The sequence below is a fragment of the Lichenostomus cassidix genome, chromosome 5, assembly GCF_008360975.1.
Source record: "Lichenostomus cassidix isolate B80296 chromosome 5, HeHo_3.0, whole genome shotgun sequence".
In the NCBI taxonomy this organism is placed as follows: Eukaryota; Metazoa; Chordata; class Aves; order Passeriformes; family Meliphagidae; genus Lichenostomus; species Lichenostomus cassidix.
Genome location: NC_139486.1, coordinates 44,511,529 through 44,538,537, shown reverse-complemented (window position 1 = coordinate 44,538,537; position 27,009 = coordinate 44,511,529). Strand labels below are relative to the sequence as shown.

The following is a 27,009-nucleotide window of genomic DNA, read 5'->3' as shown; positions in this document are numbered from 1 at the left end:
GCACTCAAAGTCCTCAAAGAACATGTTCTTAAGACAGACTTCATGGCAACCTTAACTGCTGAAGAACTTTCAGTCTGGCTACACAAAAGAATTAGCAGGAACACTTCCTACAGAAACTAGCCTGCATTAGAAATGAAATACTTTCTCCATCCTGAAATGTGAATATGAAACTAAACAGTGATGCTCTGGGCACTGAAGAAGGGTATGAAGTGATTCACCCATTCGAAATCAGAGCAGGGGTTCTCTGATTGCATGTGTAAGAACAACCCAGAGCAAGAGCACCCTGATTCCTCCCTAAACACAGTAAGAAATTACTGCAACACAAATAAATAATCTGTTGACAAACATTTGCATTTGGAATGCAAACTGAATTGATTTGAGAAACTATTTGGGGATTTTAAATATCGTAACAGCAAAGCTGATCCTTTTGCTTTCCTTCTTAAGATCTGTTGCTTTTACACGTGGTATCATTGTACGTATGTACACATTACTGTGCATCAGACGTAGTAATCCAGTCACGGCAAAAGAATTGCAAAATTGCAAAAGAGACAGGAAAGGAAGAACTAAAAATGATGAGGAAAAAGAGGCAAATTTACAGGAATGATGCCCCCACATTCCTCCTGTTTAAGGGAAAGCTATCCAGCAAAGAGTTGGTGCCTAGACACAATATCAGCAGTACATCAAATTTTGGGGAAATCAGTGTCATGGCTCAGTCTTATACAGGATGGTGTAACTTGATCCAGATCCAGCAAAGCAACTGGATCAACGTTCCGTTTTCAGCTTGTGAGCAATGCCACTGAAGGCAAACTTCTTGTGGCTTTAAAAACACATGATATTATATTTCTTTAAACTCTTTGTTGGATAAGTACCAAGGAGTTATATTGCTAAGTTAAAGTACATAAAGATCCTGATTCAGGTTTCAAAAATACTTTTAAACATTACTTTAGAGCCCTTACCCTCAATTAAGAAAGAATTACTTTGGCTCTGGTTTCTTATAGTCATAAAATGATCAACAAAATCCTTGCTCAAATCACTTGGCTCATATTTTCAGTTACTTTTTTCACAGCCAAGAGGGCCCAAAACATTTCAAAATGTGAATACAGAGATTCCTGTGTTGCTAGTCTTGTCTCCAGGAGCTGGTGTTAAAAAAACAAAACAAAAACCTAAGGCTCATTAAAGCATAAGAATTGTTGATTTTGAATGTACTCTGCACCTTGTTCATTTGAGCCTCTTGATAATTTTACTGACTGAAATGGACCAGGATTCCTTCCCTCCTGTTCTGGGAGATGCTTCTGCAATAGTGCAAGACCAATTTGAGAACTGCAGCAATGAAATGTTAACTCTAGCTGGATGAAGAAAATATTTTTTCCTTTCCCTATATCCTCCATACTCACTTTTGTCCCCACACTTTGCAGTCTCTGCATTTCATCTCACTTAAAATATGACAATCTCTCTCTGTCACTAGCAGTTGCTTAAGAAACCCTGGGAGCAGATCAGTCTTCTGCTGGCTACAGTGTGTAGTGCTGAATGGGAGGAAATGAACTTCAGCTGCTGAAACAGCTTCTGCTAGAAACTTATGGGAACCAGGTCCCAAGATTCCCCTATCTGATTTTAAAGCCCTTTCGTAAAGATATCCATCTAAACATTTTAAAACAGATCTTTTCATTCATCCCTGAATTGAGAATAAAAGCAATCTCATAAAAAAATACATAGGCTACATGCCAAAACAGAAGTAGTAATTCATTGGCCTTGAAATATAGTTCTTTTACTGGAAACATTACAAAAATGAAGACCATAGGCACCACAAAAAAAAAAAAAAAAAAAAAAAAAAAAAAAAAAAAAAAAAAAAAGGCAGATTGTAACAGGCACTCTTCAGAACAGGCTTGGTTTTTCATCCTCAATTATCAGTTCATAAATCTAGAATTTCTCAGTTGCTAGCAAATGAGTGAAGGTCACCAAACAAGGACATAATAAAATTATTGTGATTTAGAAAATTAACAACAATATGAACTCTTTTCTTTTCACAGTACACTGGATTTTCCATAGCCATTCTCTTTATCAAAGGGCCAGTAGAAAACCAAACCCCAGAAGCAGCCAAAAAAGAAATTCCCTTTCAAACACCAAGATGCATTATATGTAAATAAACTTGGATATAGTCTTCTTTTGGATTAAATTAAATAGTTGATAATGATATCCTTTCAAAGTTTCAAGTATTCAAAAGTAATGCAAGCTTTAGGAGGATTGGGGGGGACCATGAATTTATAACTAAAGTAGCTCAACCACATTCCCCATCAAAGGAATCAGAACCTCTTCAGGAACTACCAGGAGAAGCCAATATCCAAACTCACTCACCTGGCAAGCCTTACTCTCCCATAGAAAACTGTAATACAAGAATACTTTGATTCCTCACTGCCAGAACATGACGCCTTTGATTTGCATTGAACACTGCATGGCAATGCACACCTCAGCATCCTCACAACTCAAGTTCCTATATGAGGTTGACAAGAGTAAATGCCCCAAAAAACCCCCAGTAACTAAAGTCAGGATCATAAATCTTCATTTTGACATCTGTATCCTGTTTACTATCAGGTCAATTCTTCTTCCATTTTCAAAATGAAAAAAAAAGAAAAATAGAAAAACCAGTTTTAATTCCATTTCATCTCAAAATAATTAGATAATTCTACTCTGCAAGACAAAATGAAACAGAAACAAAGTGACAAAACGCAAAGTTTCCCATCTTATTACCTACTCATTCATGGGTAACAAGATCATTCTTTTCTTCATAATGATTCACCAGAATTTTTTTTTCCCATAAAACAGAATGAAAAGGATGTCTGCTTTTAGCATCCCAAGTATATACAAAACACCCTCTATCTTTTTTTCTGCTTTTCTGTCCTTACCTTCTTTCCAGTAATAAACAAGCTAACCTTCCAGTTGGTCCTTACAAGACATTTTCCATTATCTGCTGCCCATTTTCAAATTACAACCACAATGATTCTGACCTTATGGCTCACAAAATCTGCGGGAATTACTTTCAGTAAGGAGGAACATTTTTTTCTGTCATCCTCAAAACCTCATTTGCAAGGGTTTGGTTAAATAAAACAAAATCATGACTTTTTGGACAGAATTCAAATGTCCAGAATCTTAAGTCAGAAATAAGATTCTAAATTTTGGAGTAAATGGCAGCAACCTCTAGAATGGGAGCAGCTATGTTACATTAGGAATACCAGGCATCACTACTGCTGTGGCAGCAATGTTGCACTAATGGGCACTAAATTGACATGATGCAGACATCCAAAAATAAAGTTCAAGTACAAGACTATGCTTGCGTGGGATGTGCCCTTAAATGATCTGTGTTTATCAATGACAGGTTGTCAAAGACGGGAATTAATAAAGGAAAGCTACTGCTGTAACTATACTGACTGAGAGCTAACAGAGTTGTCTTCTTCCTTTACCTATTCCCTGACAAGTGCATTTAACTGGCACACAGAATGAGAAGCAGTAGCTTCTCCTGGGGCTGGAGTACCTGGGAATCATCACAATATTAGACTTGATATCCAAGCCCAAACATATTTGCATTAGATTAGATAAAATCAAAAGCCAACTTGAAACCAAACATTCCCTACATCAAGAACCAGAAGGGTGTCACGTCAAAGAAAATGGTTGGCCAGAACTTTTCATGACAGAAGTTAGAGTCTCAGAATACAGAAGTGCAAAATCCTGCTAAAACCATGAGTCAGTTTAGTTTTCATGAACTGCATTCTTATGTTCAATACCAACAGAACTGATCAAAACTTTTCCATTGACACTTTTAAAGAGAATATGGATTTTTGATCAAACTAAAAACCACTTTCTAATTTTTTTCTTTTCTATATAATAAAGTATCTCTTAATATTGTCAAAATTTTTTTTCACCCACTACTTACTCCTCCATTGCAATAATGGAGCAATTTCATGCTTATGAAAATGGTCAGTTGCTACTTAAATAATTGCAGCTATGTAGAATCACCACTTTTACATGTTATGGATTAGAAGGTGGGAAAAACAAAATTTAGACTGCAGATACTTCATCTCATCACCAGAACAAGGGAAAATAAGATCAGAGTGTGACAACTGAGGTTCGTTAAATACTTTAAAGAGACCGAGAAGAATTTGTTGCCATTTCTTATGAGGGAGCATGTTCCCTTTAAAAAGAATTGTCAAACCCACTGCTTTTCCTCCCATGTGTTTAGCAGATAGCCATACAAAGCCAGAGGGCAGTCCTGTTTAAAACAGGGCCTTTTACACAGCCCTGATATGAACTGTATTTTTCCACTTTGCATGAATTAGCAAGGGTATACAGATATCATCACAGGAGAGAGAAGACAGCTCTGCCTCCTTATTGTGATTGTTTCACTTCTACCTTTCCAACCAGCCAACTCCCCAGCTGTCTGGGAGAAAACGTGATGTTTTCAAGCAGCTCAGCAAGCCAGGGACATGCAGTGTTCAGAGCAGCTCTCATAAACCCGATTCCATTGACTTCAATAAAGCCAAAGTGATTTTCATCAGCTGAGGAACTGGTCTGACCTGTACAGAACAGGCTACTGTGCACAGTAAAAGCCCAAAGGCTGAAACATTGAAATCCAAGCACCTAGACATAGATAAGAGGGGAATTTTTAGTTCCTTTCAAATGTGCAACAAACTTCCATGGACTTCAGCATAGCAGGAACTTCCCTGGTGGCAAACTAGGGCTAATTCACTGGCACCATTGCAGCTACACTGATTTATTCCAGATCAGGTCCTGTCCTTAAACTTACATGGAGTGGAGCATATATTCATGACCTAACCCATTATCATAGCATGGAAGAATGGAAGGAATGAATGCAGCACAAATGAAGATCTTATCACTTAAATAAAATGGAGGGCTGTTATTCTTTATATGTATTTCATAGCATCATTTATTTCTTACCTCACAGACCCAAGCAAGCTATTGTTCAACTTCAGTTCTCTCAGATTTGGCAGATGCACACCTGTGGGAACAGAAGAAAGAATCACATTGCAGACCTAGGACTTGAGTGAAGGAAATGTATTACAATTACAAGTTGAAACATCTAATTTTACATGCATTTCTTAGCTGTTTCTGCCAGACCTGTGCTGGACTTCTTCTAAGAAAATCAATGAGATTATTTCACTCAAAAAATATTTCATCCTTTGCATTTTTGAAACATATACGTATCGTCTGCATGACTACCCAATTATAATTTTTGAACCCCTCTCTGGAAATTCTGATATGGCACTTTTCCAGACAGACAACAAAAGAAACTGGCTTGATGGGTGTCTGTTTTCTTTGGTCTGGTTCCCCATCCTGATTGGCTATTAACTGAGTGATACTGTGCAGAGCTAAGGGATACTTTAGAGTATAGCATTCTATGACCTAATTAATGGCAAGTAGTGATGGTCTTACTGGATACACAGCCAAGTAACACTTTTTCAAAATATAACTTTCAGTCAAACAACAAACACATAATGTTCCATGTCACAACATCATCTTTTATAGTTCACTGGTCCCCCAAATGGTACATTTTGCAAAGCATTGCTTTCTCCTTTCAATTTTCTGGATATGATCAATTGTTTACCATTGAATTGTACAAGTTTCATACCTATAAACCCCTTAGTATTCTGTTGTTATTACTTTAATTAATGCTTTTTTTTTCTATCCCTGACAGACATTTGCCTTTTTGGTTCACTCTAGAGGTATCTCAGAACCAAAATCATACAACAAATCCCTCTGAGCAACAGAATAATTTAGACATAAGCTCAAGCCTCAGAAACCATTTCTAATTGACAGTAGCAAAGGTTTACTCATTCCCACTAGCACAGTTTACACAAGGCTGGTGAGGATCCTCCAGTATAACATGCAACTACATTGACGTAAAACCAATTTTAGACATATCAAAATATGTTCTCAGCAAATATTTTTATGAGTTCTCTGAGCAATCACTGTCTGGCAAGGGTGACTTACCAATGTCCAGAAGGACACTATTCCAGTGCTTTGCAAAGAATTAAAAAAAAGAAAGGGGAGTGGGATCTCAAAAGCAAACAAAGAAGATCATGTTCTTCATTCCCCAAACAGAACAAGAGCATTTATGGCAAAAACATTTTAATAAATAATGTTTTAATTGAAGCATTATCTACATCTCATGTTATTTTGGAGTGATTATAATGCACATATTGATCTTCATGCTGTACGGCAAGTATTTAAGTTCATGTCTTTGCAAAGCACTTTTGAAAGTACAAAAAATTCAAAACACACTGTGCAATTTTTTAAGCTTTGTTTTTTAATAATTTTTCATAATCCATAAAAATTGGAGTACAAATTAGAACACACAATCCTCACCCTGCAGGGTATGCTTTCTCATGTCAAACAAGTTATATACATTTATACCTTTATATGGTAATTAAATAATTTGGAGTCCTGGCAGAGGAAATTTTAGGATCTCTCTTAATTGCTCACAGCAGTCATACTAGCTACTGAGTAAAGACTTCCTCAGACATAAATCATGTCCTAAGAAATTACCCACCAAAAAAAAAAAAAATCTAGACTCTAAAAAATTTGTATCCTGTTTCTGACAAGGACAGAGAGATTTACTGACATCCCCTGAAGTGGTAAAGAAAAAAATGAGAGGGATGCAGTAGCCTCTCCAGTCCTAGCTCAGAAGTTGCCAATAGCCTTGCCATGGATTCAGTCAGAGAGGTAAAAGGGTTACCAAGCAAAGGCTGTTGCAAAGCATTACAAAGCAAATGAGTTTTAAGGACTAGTATTAAGCAGAAGACTTGAATGAGGAGTCAAGAGAAATGGAGAGACTTGCCCAAGAAAAAGCTTTCCACTGAATGCATTTATGGTCGATACAGGAAGGGAACAACTATTAAAGGATCCAAAGAGAAAGAGGCTGAGTGACAGGCTGATGATATAATTTTCACATCTGGTTATTTCATTATTGTAACTTGATCCTCCATCTCAGATTTTTTTTTTTTTTTTTTGCATTTTGCATTTTGGCGCAATCTATCCCTGGGAACTTGTAAAGTGCTACACTTTAATGTGTGGTTTACTAGCTTGAAATAGAAGTATACAATGCGTGGTAGTACAAAATTCTGCCAGCAATATTCTGCAATGTATTTCTGCAAGTCTGCAGGTTCTTCCCTACTTTAAGTTTCCTACCAATATGTAATTGTTCTTTGTTGCTAAGAATTCATTGTTCCATTGATTTTGCTGGTTTTTAGTGCTCCAAATCGTTAGAAATAGATTAGAGGTTGGGAAATTAAATTAAGAAGAGAAAATTGTAAAATGAAGGTGACAAAATAAGATACTTATCCCAATGTAACAATGTATTTCTAATTTTCTTAATTTTAACCCTCATGGCATCTTTTCCAAGAGCAAGGACACATGATACTAACATATAAAATACTCTAAAATACAATAATATTAATTTTAATATTAATTTTAGAACTACAGGCAGTATATTCCCTATCCTGAAACTGCCTTCCTTTGTATAATTTTGATTTTTAAAAACAAGAATGTACCACAAAAATGCTGATGATTGCAGGACAAGGCTGAGAATTCAGAATGACGAACAGAGTTATCTCATCTGTCTGCGATTCCCTTTCACTAAAGACTGGTTTTGTTACATGGCTCTGAAATTACTAACCATCAACAATGTAGTAGCGTTAAACTATCCTACTGTACCAGTGGAACAAAACTAAATGAAAGGCAGAAAGAAATCAAAGTGCAAGTTAGGTGAATAAAAGTGATACACACACACTCAACAACACTGCCTGAAGTTCTGCAATTCACAAGCAGGGCAGCAATATGGATGTCTTTCTAAGGCGCCTTGGTCCAGTAGGTGAGATTTAGAAAACTGACTAGGAGTAAACTGTCAAAATGCTGGTTTTGTTATATTCTACAAGTTACAACACTTGTATTTCTAATGCTTGTTGTTTACATTATGAAGTGTTCCGTAGGTAGCATCATATATGTTTTTCTATTGTTAACAAAAAATCATAGTGGCTTAACTTCTTGTGTCTTTTGGAATATGGACTAGCAAAAAGCAAACAAAAAGAAATTACTGACAAACACTTGCATTGGCATCAGGCAACCATTGTAGTTTGTGGATCCTACAACACAAAACAGACACGTGAAAACAGGCTGTACTCTTCCAGCAAGAGCACCCTGACATGCAAATTAAACAGTCTATTCAGTTCACCTGAGCTGTGTTTGATCAAGTGAGATACATCACTTTGATCCTATTTCTACTCACATGTTTTTTTCCACATTTCTGAGCTGAACTGGGCAATACAACTGGAAGTGAGACTACAGCCCTTTCAGGCAAACCCAAGGCAGCTGCAGTCGAGCTACCTGAGATGGGGATCTCGAAGAAAACACATCAGTGCAGGGTTTAACATAAGCACAATGCCCCAGTACATACTTGTGACTCCTGGAGACCCTGCCCAAGCCCTGCTGTGCGGGTTGTCCAAGCCCTGCTCAGCAAGTGTGTCAGTACCAGCAAAGCCAGGACCACCCTGGGCAGGAATATCCATGCCAGACTTGCTCCTCCAGCCTCTGTGCTGCTCCCTGACTGTGCAAACACCTGCTGCTGCCACACTGGCTGCCAGCAAAGCTGTCCCAGCTCTGCACCGGGAATGCCAACAAATAAGGCAAGAGGAAAGAGAGATGATGACTCTGCATGAGAAATAGCACATGGCTACTTCTGAACTCTTGGCAGAGCTTTGCCTTGATAAAGCATGTGCAAGGGAAGTGGCAGTCTCCAGACACGTAATCAACTTAGTCTGGCCACCAGCAGGCAACAATTCAATAAGTACCAGCGAACAGCACTGTGGGTAACTTGATTTGGAGCTATTAAAATTACTTAGAAATAAGAGGACTATGTAGTGTTTTAAATGACTCTATCCCACCATTATTTTCAACAGGAATTTCTATGAGCCAGTCATAAATGCAATTCCATACCTGTCAGCAATCAAAACTGAAGGGATAAGCTAATGAAAAGGAAAAAGTCCCTCTGTTTGAATATGAACTGAGGTCTACATGCAGCTGAAGAGCACAGGAATCAACTCCAAGATCTGCAAACCTGGATACAAGACTTGCCAGGGTGTTCAGTGCTTATCTGTCACTCAGCAAGGTGCATTGAAAACAGCTAGAGATTTCAGCAACTACCCCAAGCCCTGCAAAGATTCAGATTCAAGTTCTGGAATGAAGCCTTTCCTTGATTTTAAAACTGATCACATGAAAACATTTCAGTATTGCACTTTTCATGTTTTAGCCCACACCTTGACCCTAAGAAAAATAACACCTCCTCCTCACCATGTAGTGCCATTTTGTAGAGGCAGACCTGATAAATTGGGCAAGGTTAACAGGATGGTGCTTTAAAGGTTAACAAATTCCAGAGTGGAATAGTCTCAAGAAAAATATCAAGCAACAAATTTTAAATTACTCTGGAAATCTTTAGGCCCTGAATATTTGTGTTTCAGTCTGTAACACAGGCTGTGAACCGTGAAATGTTTCTCAAGTGAAAACTGTGGTGTAAATTTGGGATCTGAGTGCTGCAAGGCTCCAGGTGACCCAGAGTTACGTGTACTCTAGCCACTTTTAACAACTTTACCTGGTCATTTGAGAGGTTGAACAGACTATTTCATCTTTACATAAAACCAGTTAAAACAATATTCTTCACTGAGTGTAGACCGATCATCCAAACAAATAATTTGCTGATTATAAAGATGCTCTTACCCACCTTCCACAACTAAGGAATACAGTGAGAGGAAGGTGAAGTGGTTTAATATGTGTACAAAGAAGGCTTATTAGCCAGGCTTGAAATGCAAAAGAAACACCAAACCATAGAGCAGTCCAGGCTGGAGGGGATAGCTGGAGGTCTCAAGCCCAGCATCTTGCTCAGAGCCAGGTTGTTTGTGAGATCAGACCAGGGTGCTCAGGTCTTCATCCAGCCAGGCCTCAAAAACCTACCACGATGAAGTCTCCAAACTTCTCTGGATACTCCTATTGCTTGACTGTCCTAATAGGGGGAAAACTTTCCATCCTGTCACACAGGAACTTCTGTCATTCCAGCTGGTCTGGTTCTTACCCTACTCTTTTCCTCAGGCTATCTCTCCAGACCCCTGTGACCACAGACCAGGTCAGCAGCACAGTTCCTGGGGCAGGCAGCTAGCAGGGAGCAAGCAATGAGCCAACACCTTCAACAGCAGTCTTGCTTACACCATTTACATTGGAGGTGTAAACTGCTCTGCAAAACCCCAAAAATTTTAGGCATTAATCCATGTGTCTAAAAATCATCTGCCATGTGAAAAAAATTGAAAGAAACTAAAACCTTCTGCCCTAGCCACCTGCTGGCATTTGCAAAGAGATTTTCACAGGAAGGAAACTTAGAAACACACCTTTAAAAAAAACAGAAGGAAATTCAAAATGGTCTTGATGTTCTGCTGTTCTCAGAAGCAGTGGGGACCTGCAGGTGCTGGTTTTTATGGCCCTCAAGGGCCAACTCTTGGGGTGAACAGTGGGATATAAACAAGATGGAAATTATTTGCATCATGGACATAGAGTTCTGTATTTTGTATTCTGTAAAGGTTGCAAAAGCCTAACCATGGGGAGGAGAAAGGCATTTATTCCAGTAATGGAAAGGAAATAGAAGTAGAGAGTGATGAAGGTGAAACATTTTGCTAGCTTGCCGCAGCTAATGTAAAATGGCATAGGAATGGGAGCAGCACTTTTGAACATTATAGAAATGGCATAATGAGATTTCCTTATCAACCAGAGGAAACATGATTGAATAGATTCTGATCTCTGAAAGAAACAGATGTCATTTACCTTAAATTATCAAGTGCCTATGAGAGACTTATTTATGAAATAAACAGAATAACCAATACAAAGGCGCTATATAATACAGAACAAAAGCCCCGTTACTGCTCTTGCTCAACCATTCTTGACAAATAGACACAAAAACACCTTAAAGCCAATCAGCTGTCACATTATAGTCATTTTCATATGAAAAATTAACTGCTTGACTGAAAACACCAGCACACAGTTTTGGGGACATGACTCCTTTTTAGCACAGAAAATATTACCCTGCAGTAGTTACTCAGCTTCAATGTAGTAGAAGATGGACTTGGTTGTGGTAGGAATCCACATGACAGAAAATTACTGCTAGTACTGGGAAAAAAAGGAAGGCTTTATATTCTCAGAGTTAACTCTGCTACAGAGGGAATTCCTTTGGTACTTCTCACTTCCCTGATGCAGTGATGATGACATAAAAATGAATGACAAGTGTAAGGGCTGCTTGGGGCTCATCAAAATGATGTATCTACAGGACCTGTCTCCAGTTCACTTTCCAGCACAGCTCAGTGAGGCCATACAGGGTGCAAAGATAGGCTGCTAGCAGCAGAAGCCACCTGATCTCAGTCACGGGGAAATCTCACAATGGAGAGAAGCTGACCTTTGGCTCCTGTTTTGCTAGAGACAAGTTCTCAAGAGTAAATGCTCATTTAGGGCCTAGCATATAATAAAAATAAAATTATTCAAACTAACTGGCTTTAGACAGAAGTTGTGTCATTCATCCCATTGCCAGAGTTTTCAGTCCCATTCAGAGCCTCATGCAGGAAGAAAGAGATCAAAGAGCACGAGGTACATGAGATCAAAGAGCATGAGGGAGATCCTGTTTCAAGAACTCTTGAGCAGGACAGTACTTTACACTGGCTGTTGGTCAGTGAGTCCTCAGTCAAGATATGATAAAGGAAAATTTGAGATGGTGAGCAGAAAATAAAGTGTTTTCTTACCAAAGTTGCCCAAGCTGATCTCTCTGGTGTCTACTCGCATCTCTAGGGCCTTCACTTGATGCAGATCATCCACCCCTGCCAAAATTTTCTGTAAAGGTAAGCAGAAATATATGTGTGCTCTCATGCAACGAAAAGGCATAGAAAGGTTTCAAACAGTGTTTTGTCAATATATATTTCAGGTCAACATGGCTAGATGTGCAATCACATCAAAATAAATTTAGTATTCAAAGACCTTTCTTCTTTGTAGCCCCAAAATATTCTAGTCTCCCATAATTTACACATTGCTTAAAGAGTCAAGGCTGAGGGTTACATTCAAGCTGCAAACCAACAACAGACCTACATGCCAACGAGCTTCATTTGAACAGTGTGTCCATGCTTTAAGATTTGCACAAGTCTTGCACTAACTCTTAGCAGATAGAAGTGTTAACTTTAAGCATCACCTGTCATTCAAAAGGTGCTGGTAGTAAAACTCAACAAAACACATTGTTTATGTTTTAACCCAAAACAAAAAAAGGAAACATGATTTTAGCTCAAGCAGCTCACTTTTCTGAAAGAAGACAACACTAATTACAAGAATTATGAATTCCTTTGAAAATATCTAGGCAATGCAAACAGAAGCCTTCAAAATCTTTCATTATTTTTACAAAATTGTAGCAATTGGATGAGCCATTGCATTAAGCAGGGATATGTGTGTGAATGCAGACTATTTCCTAATCTTTCCTAATCTCCTAAAGTTTGCATTGCTACATATATGTACATTATGCCTTGGCAGAGGTAAGCAGGAGGAACAAAACAAGCAGCAGCTATACACAGAGGAGAGAGGGAAGCTCTAAGACTGCTAGTGAAAACTACAGCAAGGCTGTGAAATCCTAAGATGCCAGGCTGCAATTCCACATGGATCTGAAACAATCTCACATTGCCACTGCTCTCATCCCCTACTTCTTCCTGCTATGATCCAGCTTCTCTCTCCCCAGTTTCCCTCATTCAGTCTGCATGTCCCACCACCTCCTTTGCATCAGCCTAGTAGAACCTTCCACGCATGAATTCAACAAAGCAGACCAGAAGAAATGCATCCTTTCTTCCTGATGGGCTAGGGGTTCATGGAGGAGTCTGAAACAATCCTCGAGAAATAAGAAGCAAGGTTTATTTGTCACACTAACTGCCTAAAATATTTGATGCTATAAATATTGATGAAAGTTGAAAATTTTTACATTTCTATATCAAAAGAGTTAGGATGTGGGGCTCAACATATCCACTTCAAAGAAATGTCTGACCCTGGCATCAGAGTTTCCTCCTCAGTGATGCAAGCAAGAACATGGGTTGGAAGTATCATCACTCACCTTTTGGGCTTTTACTTAAGGTGAAGGCAGAAAGTCATTCAACAATGTCCACATACAGGAGACAAACTTTCCTACTGTTAAAAAGCTACAACATTCTTCAGGGTTTTTTTAATAAGGGAGAACTTATTCATTAGAAGGGAATGTGTAGGGCCTTCTCTGCTTATGAGTTTTGGGGAGGAAAAAATATCCACAAGAATATCCAGTTCATTTTGCAAGGAAAAAAATGGTGGTTGCAACATTCCTGCTCGTTAAGCAACAATTTTACTGTGTACAAGTGGCTGCAACTTCCCCTGATGCTTCCACATCCTCTTACGAAGGACCAAAACCAGCCTGAGTGTAACTGAGATGGCAATTTGAAAGGACATGGTTTCCAGAAAAAGCTGAGCATTCCTCCTTGAAAAACTGTCCCTCTTTATAAGGTCTTGACTTGTGCTCCTAAGAAACAGAATTATCCAATATCTTCAACTGCTTTGGAACTATTTTTAAAACACTACGTTTAAAATTATTTTTAATCTAATTTTTAATCTTAATTCTTTTTAACTGTGATTTTAAGCAGGCTGAACATAAAGCTTCTAGACTCTATCCCCAAATGCAGCCACCACAAAATGTGTTTTGGTCTTGCAAAGGCAGCAAACTTATCAGCTACAGACTGCTTTCTCCCTCCAAAGGAACACAAGATCCCTCATGGCAAGGCACATTTTGCAATAACCCTTTTCAGCAGATGACACTGTCTGTCACATAGCACAAGGTTATGTGTGAAATGAGAGCTGGCTAATGTCCTGGCATAAAACCATGCACTCAGATTGCTGAATTCAGATGCAAGCTCACTGTCATTAAAGAAAGAAGCTTCTGAAAAATACCTCCCTGCTCCTCATCAAAATAGTTTTAAAAGCCTACATCAGAACAGGAAGAAGCCTCAGAACAAGTAATAAGCTTAGGGTCACACACTTTGTCAGTTGAGTAGCAAAAGGTCCTGATACCCCAAGGAGCCTTTGCTCCCTTTTTTTTTTTGTCCTTTTCTCCTTTGCTGTCTGCAAGTTCCCTGCACACTGTCCTTCCCCTCCTGTATTCCAGACAGCCTCCCTTCACAGTTTTGCTCTCTGATCTTTTTTTTCAAACCCCAAGTATAAAACCTGCATGAAGGTATATTCTCTCTTCATCTAGGGTTTCCTATTCCTTTTTCTCATACCAGGGATTACCAGTGTCATTCTTTGTCCTCCTTTTCCTCTTCCTGATCCACTATTTGTACTTTTTCCACTGTCTGAGCAATGAGCTGCTTCGTGCACCCTTATTTTTGTACTGCAACAGGCAGAACTGTGACTCCAGTACTGGAAAGGGTTACTGGCTGTCATCATCATCACCAGCTCTTTGAACTATAGATAGCTGCCTTGAAGCATGTGCTAACCAGATGTGACAAACTCCATATATTCTCGGTGCCCACCTCCCTGTTCTGCATTTCCAAGAGTCTCTGTAAAAATCACTGTCCTTCCATCTGCTGATGGGGAGGAAATGCTGGGACAGCTTGAAACCAATTTGCTGTGGGATGCACAAGTTAGTGTAGTACATGAAGGAAACTAGAAATGTTCTTGGGTGGAGGACATGAGCTCATTTAAAGGCACCAGAAGCGCTGAGAGCCCAGGTGTTGACTGCAAGCGAATCAGCAAGCAAGGGCCAGGGTGGCAGTTCAAGAGAAGGCTATGTGGTGAATGGTTCCTGTGGAAGACACTTAGGACATTACTACTCTTGGCATGCTGGTGCACCTGCAATTGTGATATTTCTCATGTCACAGCTAAAATTCTGACACCAGGAATGAGGGACATGTGGAAACATTTAAGCAAAGATGAAACCTATTTAGCAGGATCTTCTTTTTATGCTGTTGTTTAATATCAAAGCATGGGAACCTTCATCAAAATTTGAGAAGACGGATATTTAGGAAGAGTTTTGCTGCAAGAGGAAAAAAATCACGACCCATCACACTGGAGGGGTCATCAGCTTGGACGGAGAAATGTCTGGCACCATGTGGATAGAAGTGATGTTAGCGATCTGTGTCACTTCATTCCTAGGGCCATCCCAGGTCTAGGACAGGCTCCTGCCCTAATTCAGAGGTGTCCCACTGTGGCTTCAGATAATGACTGCCTGCCCATAGCTTGATGGGCTGTTCTGACAGCCAAGGACAGAATGTTTCTGCCTGTGCCCCAGGAATGCCTACAGACATGAAGGTACTGTACCATCTAGGTATTTCTTTGGCTGTTTCCAGTGGCTCAGCCTCCACATAGAGCAAAAAAAAGGGACCAAGGATCTGTTCTAGGCAAAGAGTTGGATATATTCACAGTTATTTTAGATCCAAAAGATACCTTGAAAAGCCAATATAATTCTAGGCTGATTGTTGGTGTTCGGAGAAGATTCTGATTGCCACACATCTGCAGCCTGGCAAGGTAAGTATCAGTTAGACAGAGAAGGGGGATGTTTTCTGAAGAATCAAAATCAAATTTTTTCTGGCACATGCTGTTCAAGAAGGTGGTCTGAGAGCTTGATTCTGAGCAGCAACTGTTACACTCCACTGTAAATTTGTTTATTTGAAAGGATGCATTTCCATGGTAAAGCAATGCACAACTCTGAAGATGAATATAGGGTAAGTAAAACAGAGACAAATGAAGTTTACTTTACATTTTTTCACCTTCTTCAAAGCAGGAGTAAAACTATTTTTCATTCTCTATGCAGAAGCTATTGGTAAATGATTTAGCTAGTATTTTAAGAAGCAAGTCCATGATGGCTCACAAACCATTCCCACCACGTAAAATGTCTGGCTAAATGGGGACGGTGCACTGGTTTGGAAAGCTTTTCCTCTGACTGAAAAGAAAAGCCAGCAAGTATTCTGTAAAAAACTCCAAGTGAGAAATACTTCCGTCCTTGCAGAGCTTCCCAACTGGCAGACCAGTCACCTGGGGATGCTGGGAAATCCAGTTCAAGTCCCACTTGCAACTATCTGTAAATTCCTTAATTGGCAAATAATATCTGTTCAGTCAAAACTGGCATATACAACTGATTTCTTCTCTCTAGATTTTTCACATACTCTAAGGAAAGCAGGCCTGTTGCTAAAGAACAAGTTGCGTGCAGCTGTCAGAGAAATATTTCCAGCTGTGCATTTATTTTGCTGATCCTGGTTAATTTGGCTAAGATAGGAATTCCTGAGTGGTGAGCTTGTTCTCTTTGAATACGACACCTGTATGCAAATTCTAGATACATGTCCATTCATGTGTTTTTTGCTTTTTTTTTTTCCAAAATCCCAACTCAAGTATAATCTCTCCTTCACAGAAAAAAAGAGCTGTTAAAAGTATGACAAGATATCTCTTCTAAGAAGAAAAATATTAGAAAATTAATAGGTCTTAAGTGATTGTAAGTCAAGGGATTTTCAATGAAAGGGAACAGAACTTCTCTGTGGTCCCACATGCAAACTTCCTTTCAAAATGCCTAAATGCTGCAGATGCCCATCATTAAAATATTTAGCTGTATTTCACTACTTTCTGCATATACATATAAATACATTCTTCTCTCAGATTAGATGAAGAGATTAGCTAGGTGCTACAAAAAGAGATTTTCTTGGTTTGCATGGGAAGTGTAGCTGAGAGCAGGAAATATGAAATGTAAGTAGTGGTGGATGCATTAGTAAAGATGTCTTTATTTTCATGTCGAAGGCTCCAAATCCTGCCAGCAGATCCACATGGATAGGCCCTTGCCTAATCTTGCCATTTTAGGTTTAGCTCCCCACAGATACAAGCTGGGGATTCACAGTCCTGACTCCCTTTCTTTAACCAGTATTAAGGGTCTGATGTTGCAAGTTGCTGGGGAATCTAACTATTGCAAACTTCAGTGGGCACATAGGGCACCAGAAACGAGATGGAAGGTTTACTGATTTCCCAGAAATAGCCTGTATCATTTCTGTAGGAGGAAAACCACTCAAATTTTAACATGCAGGTCAGAAGTAGAGAGGATAGTAGACATTCTTACATCAGTTTTTGCTTAGATTGTTTTAAGGATTTGCTTTCCCTCACAGAGATATAAAAAAAGTTTTACCCCAAAATTAATTATTTTTCCTATCTAGGAATTAGGTGCACAGACAATAGCTACAATCAAGATTGTGTCTCTGCTCAAGACTGTGTCACTGAACACAGAAAACTCAAGACTGTAATGTCATTTTATGTTAGTTAAGCACTGGTGGTTGTAAGTAAATGAATATCTGAGGTTTTTTAATTTAAAAGCATGCATATTTCTATTCATGCATGTAAAGATTCCTGATGTCAAAGTTTGAATGTAAAACATCAGATGCCTAAGTAGCAGGATGAACACTGATACAACAGATGAACACTAATATAACAACTCCAAGCCTTCACTATTGTAAAGGTATTAGTGTTAGGAGGAGAACATATGAAAAGAAAGCTCTGAAACTAAAGGAGGTTTTGTAATTTTTTTTCCAGGTCACAGTATTACCTCTACTATCTGCTGCCTTGAGCAATCTGATCCAACTTTGAAATTAGCTATGCTTGGAGCAGAAGATCAAACTGGCAGACCTCCAGAGGACCCCTCAAACTTTAAAAAAATTATTATACATTTCTAATGAAGGATTCAGCAGATCCAAATTCAGTCAATTACTTCCATTTCCTTACTCTACCTAATTTATCAAGATCCTGCATTTTCTTGATATTCAGTTTTTTCCTCAAATCCATTTATCTTAAAACTGTGAAGAAAACTTTGTGCAAAAGAAAAAAGGAAACAATTGAGCCATTTCAGCAAGAATACAATCTGTTGTTCCAGGACCCTCTAGCATTTTCTTTTTCCTGTGAGGATGAGTGCATACCATATGAAATACACCCTAACCTCCTGAGAAACAAAACTAAACACCACTTCCGAACACGTGTTCCTAAGTTTGGAAAACATGATTAGTTGGAGCAGGATCAATAAAAAGCAAAATTAGAACATATTTCCTTTCTTCTCTAAAGATCACACACAAACGTGATTCGTTTTTATAATGTGACAATGTCTGGAAGATCATTTGACCTTGTAAAATGAGTTTCTTCAGAGAAGTGGAATGCTTTTAGTGGAAATCAGAAAAAGATCCTTTGCAAACAGCAGGGAGAGGATGGGGGTTGATATAACAAAATAAAAATGTGATTAAAGACAGGTGGCACCCTTAATATCAGTTTATCCACATTTAACGAAAGATCTGTGCCACAGCCCTGACAGAGTTAAAAATTAATTGCCCATTGCTAGCCAGTTTTCAGAATGAAGTGAGAAATTGCTCACCCTGGTATTCTCCAATATCTGACAACCACACAAAAGGATGGGCAGAGCAGGAAAATATTAATAGGAAAATAATTAGGAAAACAAAGTATTGGAAATATTAATAGGACAGGTTCAAATGGAAAAGCAAGAATGCCTATTCATATAGAGGAAGATTAAAGAGTACACCAGAAAATTGGTATTGATACTAGCAGAAAGAATAAAAATTACATCTAATGATACCAACCCGTGCATCAAAAGCTTTTGACTTGTAGCTTGGATGAAGAACATTCAAATATAAAAGAATGTTACATGGTAGCACAGCAAGAGGGCTGGCAGCAAGCAGAAACTAGAAGATGTGATTAACATAACAGAAATATGGAACCATGCAGGATTTGAAGTGAACATTATGCTGAAACAAGGCTACAGAAGACCATAAACCGTAGTGAATGAACATAAAGTCTACATGAGGGGATCCACTATGGAGAGGAAGAAAATAGGCAAGGGTCCAATGGTTTTGCAGAATTTGTCGTTTGTTGTATACAGTCAAAGAAGGCAAAAAGGAAAGAAAAAAAAAATCAGTCTAAGTCAAACTTTCCTCTCTTTGGAGGAAAACAATGCAGCAGTGGATAAAAAAGTGAAGGAACACAAGTGTCTCAAGTTTTAGCGAGTTCTTAATAATGCAGACTGCTAATGGAGACTGCTAATGGTTTCTTTACAAAATAGACAGCCATCCCCCTGTAAAAAGGGAAAAATGAGTCAAATGTGCAGGCAGAAATGAGGCTGCAGGCTGCAGTTCACGTTTACCAATATTCACAGATTCTGCACAGCTAGACCTTGCAGCTTCCCCAAACTCAAACTGAAGTGGTGCAAGGCAGACCATTGTGAGGGCAAGGAGTAAAGCTGAGTATGTACCTCAGAACAAAAACCTTCCTCAGAAGCATCCACCAGCTGTCAAAAAACGTGCCTTCACAACACTGCAAATGTGTGGCCCATGCCCTTATTTGAATGTAAAACAATTTTACTTCAATGAGCCTGTATTTTAAAAGTCTATTAGGTATCTTCTCAGAGCACTTCAGCAAATACAATCAATAACTCCTAAAATATTCATAACAATAAGACAATCAAAAAGACCCTGCAATTGTATTGATTTAAGCAAAACAATCTTTCAAACTATTTGACTGTCAATGGCATGTGGGTCCTTAAAGAATTATGCATGTGAAAACTTGTTCTGTATTAAATGTTTGAACATTCTGAACATTTGCAAATCCAGAGGAAGTAAATTTATGGCAGCAGTGGTTTCCATTCGATCAACATAAAGGTCAGAGAATAGATAGACTGGGTATGTTATTAAAACAAGCTATAAACACTGTAAATGTTTCCTTGACAATGTCATGCAGTTTTTCCTCTGAGCAGGAAGTATCCCAGCTATGCCAACACAAATGTCAGCTTCCACGGCAGGAAATAACTGTGTCCAGAAAAATTAGCAGCACAGCATACTTCAATTTAAAAGAATCCTTGAAATTAGATTCCTTACAAATGTTAAAAACCACAGTCTTAAAAAAGGCAAGACTCAATTATTTAACTTCTTATCTGCATTTTTAAAAAAAATCACAGAATAATGAACAGCAACTTCATGGCATGTGGGTAACATTGCCTTACATACACTTTTCTGCTTAAAATTTACTGTGAACTAAAAGCAGCAGAGGTTCAGAAAGAGAACTTCATACAATGAAAGAACTTCCTAAGGTTTTCATTCAGAGTTGATTGAATCAGAGGGCAGCCGTTTTGGTTACTCTAGTGGGCTTTGCTTTGTGCCGTAACAATACAGACTAACCTGAGAGGTTCCCATTGAATTTATACAGGGAATTGTAGGCCACAAACACATTAGACTGGTCAAATTCTATGCCAGGTTTTAAAAAAAGACTAAGAAGTTTTTGGAGGTTCCCACGAGCCAAAGGAAAGTGAATGGCATAGACCGTACAACAATGTAGCAAGTTTTCTCGAGAATGCTTACAATATGCATTCTGCAGAAAGGGATTTTTGCATCTCCAACCATTTTATAAACACTAAAAGACTTAGCTAATAAGGGAGTGATAGTTCTGTCTAATCTACAGCACGTGGTCAAAATGGAGCCTGGAATGCAGCTAGGGAGTGGCTAGGGAGTGGTGCAAACCTGCAGCTGGAATACACTCCCTGCAGAAGCTGCACTGGTGCAGTGGATACACAGGGAATTATGGACACTGTGATCCCCACCCTGTCTGTTGAGAGCACAGGAACCACAGCCTTGGCGGCCCCACCTGTTTTTCACAAATGCTACCCAGCAGAGGTGACATTCTTCTGTGTTCTGCAACACAGAAAGCCTCTCCCCTCAAGTTCTGCTCTCAACTCCCCCTTCCTTTAGCACAGAAAAGTGACGTTGTTTGGTCAGCTCCTACACATCCCACAGGATTTCACCCTTAATTAGTCCTGAGCAAGTACAATACTGTGTGAAACCAAATATTCTTTCCCAAATATTTCATCAATTGAATTCCTTCATGAAGATTTCAGCATGTTACTCTCTTTCAACAGGCTGCACAAAGTAATTTCCCCCAGTCTAAAAGGAACATGGTTTTCAAATATTCTTTGAAATTCCACCCACTTTGACATATATAGAAAGTTCTTCTATAATTTGCAGAATATTTTAATTGGCTTCTCAGCAGGACAGAGGATTTCACTAATTCAGAGAAAAAGAAGTTGCACTTTTAAAGTTACATTTCCAATCTCTAGAACAAGGTCCATGCAAATTATTTTTCTAATGCTAAGATTCAAGGTACTCCAGATGGCATTAATGAGATCTGTGCAGATTATAATTATACTACCTGTACTTTTCTTCATGCTGCTTCAAGAATCCTGGCAATAAACACAACCACATTCATGCTGGGAATAGTTGTGATATGAAACAAGGTGAAAGGAGGACAAACATTTTATATTCTTTCATAAGACAGAATCTACTTTACACAGGAGTCTAAATGTCAGAGAGGCAACAATCCACAATTAGTACAATAGCAGTTGGAAGGTTAATACAGCTCTGTATATGCCAGTTTGCCTCTTCCACTTCATTAAAAAGTTGGATGCCTACTCACCAGTTTCCTGGGGGAAAGATGTTCATCCATAAGCAGCTCTCCATCATCTTTAATCAGCGGACTGGGATTTGTGTTGCCTCGCCAATTCAAATCAGTCTCCTGGCCTGCAGATGAGCCTGGATGAGAAACTCTGTCAGGATTCCACTTCAGGTCCATCTCAAGATGCTTTGAACAAAAGGATAACAAGCAGTCTGATTCTTCTACCCATATTTATTATTTTCCCTTCAGCATAATCTATTTTGACTCCCATTGCAAGACAGAAAATGGCTATGGAGATAGAGGTTTCTTTAATCAGAACGGACCCAAAGCCATGCATCACGTAACACATATTCTCCCTTTGCTTCACTCTCAAGAGTTACCCAAGTCCCACACCTCATTCAGCTTTGAGTATAAGGTTTTATAGCAAACTATTTTTTGCAATTATACAAGAAGCCAGGCATACCTATAGTTCTGTAAAAAGAAGGAAGTTGAGAACAAACAACTCGGGACACTAGTCCTTTCCAGCCTTCTTACTGCTCCACTCATCCTTCTCCAGTGTCAGTGAGCTTCCCATCCAGACAAGCTCTCTATCTACCCATCTCCTCCTGAGAAATGTGAACAGACCTCAGCAAAACCCTGCTGGACTACAGACTGCAAGTTCCAGTACCAAGGCACAGCACTCCATCTCTCCAGCATTTTGAGCTCTGCCTGCAGGTAGCATGGACAGAACCTGTCCATATTTTCAGTCCTAAATTAAACATCCCTGCACTGTTACTGAATCTAGGTCAGGCAGGCCATGGCTACTGACTTCTAGTTTTGAAGATAGTGTGGGAGAAAATAAATTTTAAATACAATTTAAACAAAACTGTGCATGCTTCAAATGAGGAATGAAATACAAAGTTTGAAGATTAAGCATTTCAAATGTGGTCATTCTTCAATTCCCAAAGATATCACTTTCACAGAAATATTAACAATTAACTTTGAAATATGAGAGAAAGCATATGTACACTCATTAGAGTCAAAAAGCAATCGGCTGTACCCAAATGGTACAAGCATTACTATGATTTATACAGCTATTTACTATTACTTGGCAACAAGGAAGTATCACAGCTGGAAACACTGCTGTTACAACAAAAGGCGAGACGAGAGAAAAACCGTCTTGCTCTGCTGAAGGGACACCTGCAGTTTTGTTCTGTTCTCCACTGTGAAGTGATACTTACTCTTAGTGCTGGAAAAGTAATTAAATGATCAAGCTAATCATAACTGGCTGACAATGCACCAGTGGTGGCCAAGGCCTGAGAATTACCACTTTCCTTCCTCCTCATACTAATAAACAGTTAAACACAGGAGTAACTTCTGTTGGGACAAATAGAAGCTCTGACCGCTCAGCCGGTCATCTCTGCTTGAGAGGATTGACTCGTTAGCAGGGGAAAGAGGTTTGGATCAAAAAGACTTCTTCCTCTGACTACTTATGTCCAATCAAAGTTCTTCACTTGCACAAGAAGCAGAAATTCAAAGGACTCAGTGCTGTCAGAAAAAATAGCAGCCCCTTTCAAACAAAAACAGCAACAAAAAATTGACGATTCACCAAACCTCTCCCTGCAGAATCTCCTAGCATTAGGAAGGGAGGAACCAAACTCTCAGACTCCTAAGTGCTCCTTTTGTACACTCATCAGGGCAGGAGAAGCCCACAGAAAGCAAACTCTTTTTTTTCCAGATCACTGCACCTACCTGGCAAGCACTCCTACAGGAAAAGCTCACTGCTCAAATGTGCTACACCTAAGCCACAGCAATATTCAGTGCCTAAAAAACACATTCAAGAACAAATTCTTCAGAGTCACACAACTCCTTTCAATCTTTCTTATTGGCTTATAAAAGAACCACCATAAAGTGAATTGAGTAGTGATGTTTGCAGCTTCTAAAACCTCAGTATGCCTATAGAAGTATTAGGAGAACTTTCATACCTCAGCCCCTTAGGAGGGAAAAGAGACCTCAAAAATACTATGTGTCTTGCACTTCGGAAGAAAAGTTACAACACACAAATTTCTATTACCTGTTCCTCTTTCTAAAGAATTCTAGAATTTCTCAGAGTTTTTTTCTTCTACTCTCTTTAGAACAGTCAGTAAAGAGTTGCAACAGTCATCAGTTGTCCAAGAAAATGAAAGAATTTTCTGTAATATGAAGATATTCTGGTATTGCCATTATTTTCCTCAGAAGGAATTATCTTGTTCAATAACTGACTTGGAGTAGAATATCTGTCATATAAATTCTATAATCCTTTGCCAATTGCACAAGACTTGTGTTGGATTGTGTGCAAGTACTGGGGGTTCTTTCTAATTCAACTGAGGATTGTTATTGTCCAGAGATAATCTTGTGTGTTATCAGAGCCAAGTGGAGCAATAGCTAGAGAACACTGATGTAACATGTGAGTGCAAAACATAATGAGATAAGAGCAGGATTTTGTAGTGTGGGCTGCAAAGCATTAACACACTTGCATAAAACAAATTACTGTTCTCCCTCTGTTGCACCATCACCATCATATTTCAGAACATCCTCAAATCTTTGAAACATGTTGATTTACTTTAGACTTGACAAGGAGATCAATTTGTGGCTTAATATCTGAAGTAACACTTCGTTTTATACTTTCCTGTTATTGATCTGCTCTTGTAATTATTGTAACATTGGATTAGTGAGGAGAAAAGCATTCTCATTACAAATTGTTTGGGATCAAATTGAAGGATTATCAGCAAGCAAAACTATTTTTTACATTATTCTATCACTTCAAAGCTTTCTCCAGGGAAGAAAGAATCTCCTCCTGCAAATGGATCAAAATAACATGCTCAAAATGAGGAATATAGAAAGTTACGAGTGCAGGAATTGTAGGTGTGAGGTGCCAATCTTCCATAAAATCCACGAACCTCTGAAATCTCCAGCACGTGGAGGACCACAAGAAGGGGGTCTGGCACAACACTTGTCCTCCCCAGAGACACAGGAAACACGTGGCTCGTTTTCATCAGGTCTTGCCTTTCTGAGACAGGGAAACCATTCCAGTGAAGTCACCTCACCCAGTCATTTAAAGTGCTATGAAGCAACTGAGAAACCTACGGCTCTGTCAAATGCACAGGATAAGCCAACACTGACCCAAACTAGTGCTAGCCTCAGTGGGACAGTTTACAGGGACAGGAAAGACTTTTGTTTTCACTAAGGAGGTCTAAAAAGTCACAAAGCTGAAGATTTCCTTCACGGAGAAGGTGGCTGTATTGGCTATAAGTTGGATCTCTGTGCTGAATAGAACTATTCCAGCAACGCTTTGTGGGAGCCACAAGGATGGAAACTAACTGCACCTAGCACAAACCTCCAATGGATTCGAGGGGACAGCAAAGCAATACTAGTAAGCACATGAGTGTGTCAAGGGAAGAGAAAATGGCTGGAAAATAATACTGCATGTCAACATTTGAAAGAATAAAAGAATGAAATAAACCAATAAATACATTTTTGCAGTATTTGCATCAAAAGTCTTAACTCAGCAGCGTGTGAGGATAACTAGAAACAAATAATCATTGAGTGGAGGAGAAATCAATGACCAGAGCAGTGAGATGGAAGATTTTGAATTCTACAAAGAGTTAATCTGCCAGCTTTCTCCACTGCTGCCACTTTCCTTACCCAAGCGAGTATGTGTGATCATGATAAGTTACTCAATTCACAGACATGTTGTGACAGTTCATTAAAACCTGCAGGACTTTTTCAACATATAAATACCAGTAATAAAGATAATTATTAAAATTAAATGATCCTTGGAATAACATGTTATTTAAAATCCCCTCAGAATACTGTAATTTGCTAGAAAGAAATTGGCAGATAATAGTAATTTGATTTTTCTTAGGGTCTGATAAACTGGTAAGACTCCAAGATTTTATTTTCCTGCTACAAGATTTATCGAAGAGTCAATGATAGGATTCTGTATTCTTCATTAAATAGATATTAATATGCATTTCAAATTCAGTAATTGCCAGAAATGTTTGACTTAATATTAATTATGGCTTCTTAAGACTGGGAAAGAGCCTCTGAATTGAGTGACTAGGCATGATAATTTCTAATGCAGCCTTCACGACATTACCTAAAGAGCTCATCCGAGCAATTAGGTTACTGTTTAAAAACAAAACAAAAAAAAAACCCCAAACAATAATTAATCCAGATTCACTCTAGGAAAGGCATATACCTCTATATATTAACATCCCATGCAAAAAAAGAATCTCTACTGCCTTAGGCCAGTTTTTCAACCAGCATCCTCTCCTGCTCTGTGGCTGCTCAGGCCTTCACTGGACAGCAAGGGTGCCATTTTTATGGGGGTACTGCAGTCTCTGGACCCTTATCTGTACGTCACCAGCCAAAAAATTCTCTACTAAAAAAACATTTGAGAACCATTGTTCTACCTATCCCCTCATGACAGAAAGCTTGCATTGCAGATTTCCATTTCTCTTGTCTTGCATAATATAATTTTTGTCTGTTTAATTCAGAATCACAAATTACAGTAGTGCCCATACTGTTACCACTGACACAGAATGAAAACAAAGAATTCTCTATTTACTACAGATTTGACAAAATATTTGGCTTACAAGTCCCAAGGGAACTATGAGTGCCCTTGTAAAGCGTAATTTTGCGCAAGTGCACTGCAGATAACCTCTTCTGGAAAAGAACTGTTTGGGCAGCTGGAATTTACTATGATGTCATCAGGAAACTACTGTTACAATAATCCACCCATAATGGCAAAAACAGTTCCTGCAACATTTATATAATGCAAACCATCCTGCAACACATCAGTCTATTTTAGCAGGTGCAACTTCTAAAAACCTGAAAAATAAAACACCAGTCCTGTTATTAATATGACTTTTTTTTCTGTGTATGACTAAACAATCTGATTTTAATCTTCTGGTTTTGTTAAGCAGAACAAGGTAACAACTACTTCAGTAATGCTACTTTAATATCAGGGGATCATGCAAACGCTATAAAGAGCATTCATAAATATTCCACTTCTGTGCCCCACTAAAGAAAAAAAGCTTTTAAGAGAATGCTGAAATATTAAGATAACAATATCCCATTTACTATAATTAAAAATTCACTGACTTTAATGACACTGAATGACTCAAATGCTTACAATGATATTTTTGTGTAACTGTTCAATCAATTTGAGGCCTTGGTTCAAGCATCCAAATTTGCACATAAAGAAAGTATACTGATTTATCTCATTTGTTTACCTGACATATTTATGGTTTTACAAGCTGTAAGAGTGATTATAGGGTGATGAGAAATGTTTTATCATGTGAGCTGGAAATGCCTGTCTATGTTAAATAATTCTGGAGCTAGCTTGCCTCCTGGGACCAAAGCCCTTTCACAGTGGGCAGCTCCGGTGATCCCACAGATGCCCCTCTTGGCTCCCTGCACACTCCACACTCA

General features: G+C 38.7%; 1 protein-coding gene across 11 annotated transcripts in view; it reads right to left on the bottom strand.

Moving 5' to 3' along the window:
• Positions 1–27,009, bottom strand: part of LRRC56 (leucine rich repeat containing 56) — a 77,860-nt gene that overhangs the window by 26,805 nt on the left and 24,046 nt on the right. For 6 of the 11 annotated variants that reach the window (XM_085062739.1, XM_085062744.1, XM_085062738.1 and 3 more), the window contains 3 exons: positions 21,577–21,741; positions 11,835–11,922; positions 4,948–5,008 (listed from right to left, as the gene is read on the bottom strand). In XM_085062739.1, coding sequence (XP_084918865.1) covers positions 4,948–5,008; positions 11,835–11,922; positions 21,577–21,732 — 305 coding nt within the window. In that variant the 5' untranslated portion in view covers positions 21,733–21,741. Of the gene's footprint in view, positions 1–4,947; positions 5,009–11,834; positions 11,923–21,576; positions 21,742–23,286; positions 23,359–27,009 lie in introns of those variants that run through there. The other 5 variants (XM_085062745.1, XM_085062746.1, XM_085062747.1 and 2 more) reach the window with 5 other exon arrangements.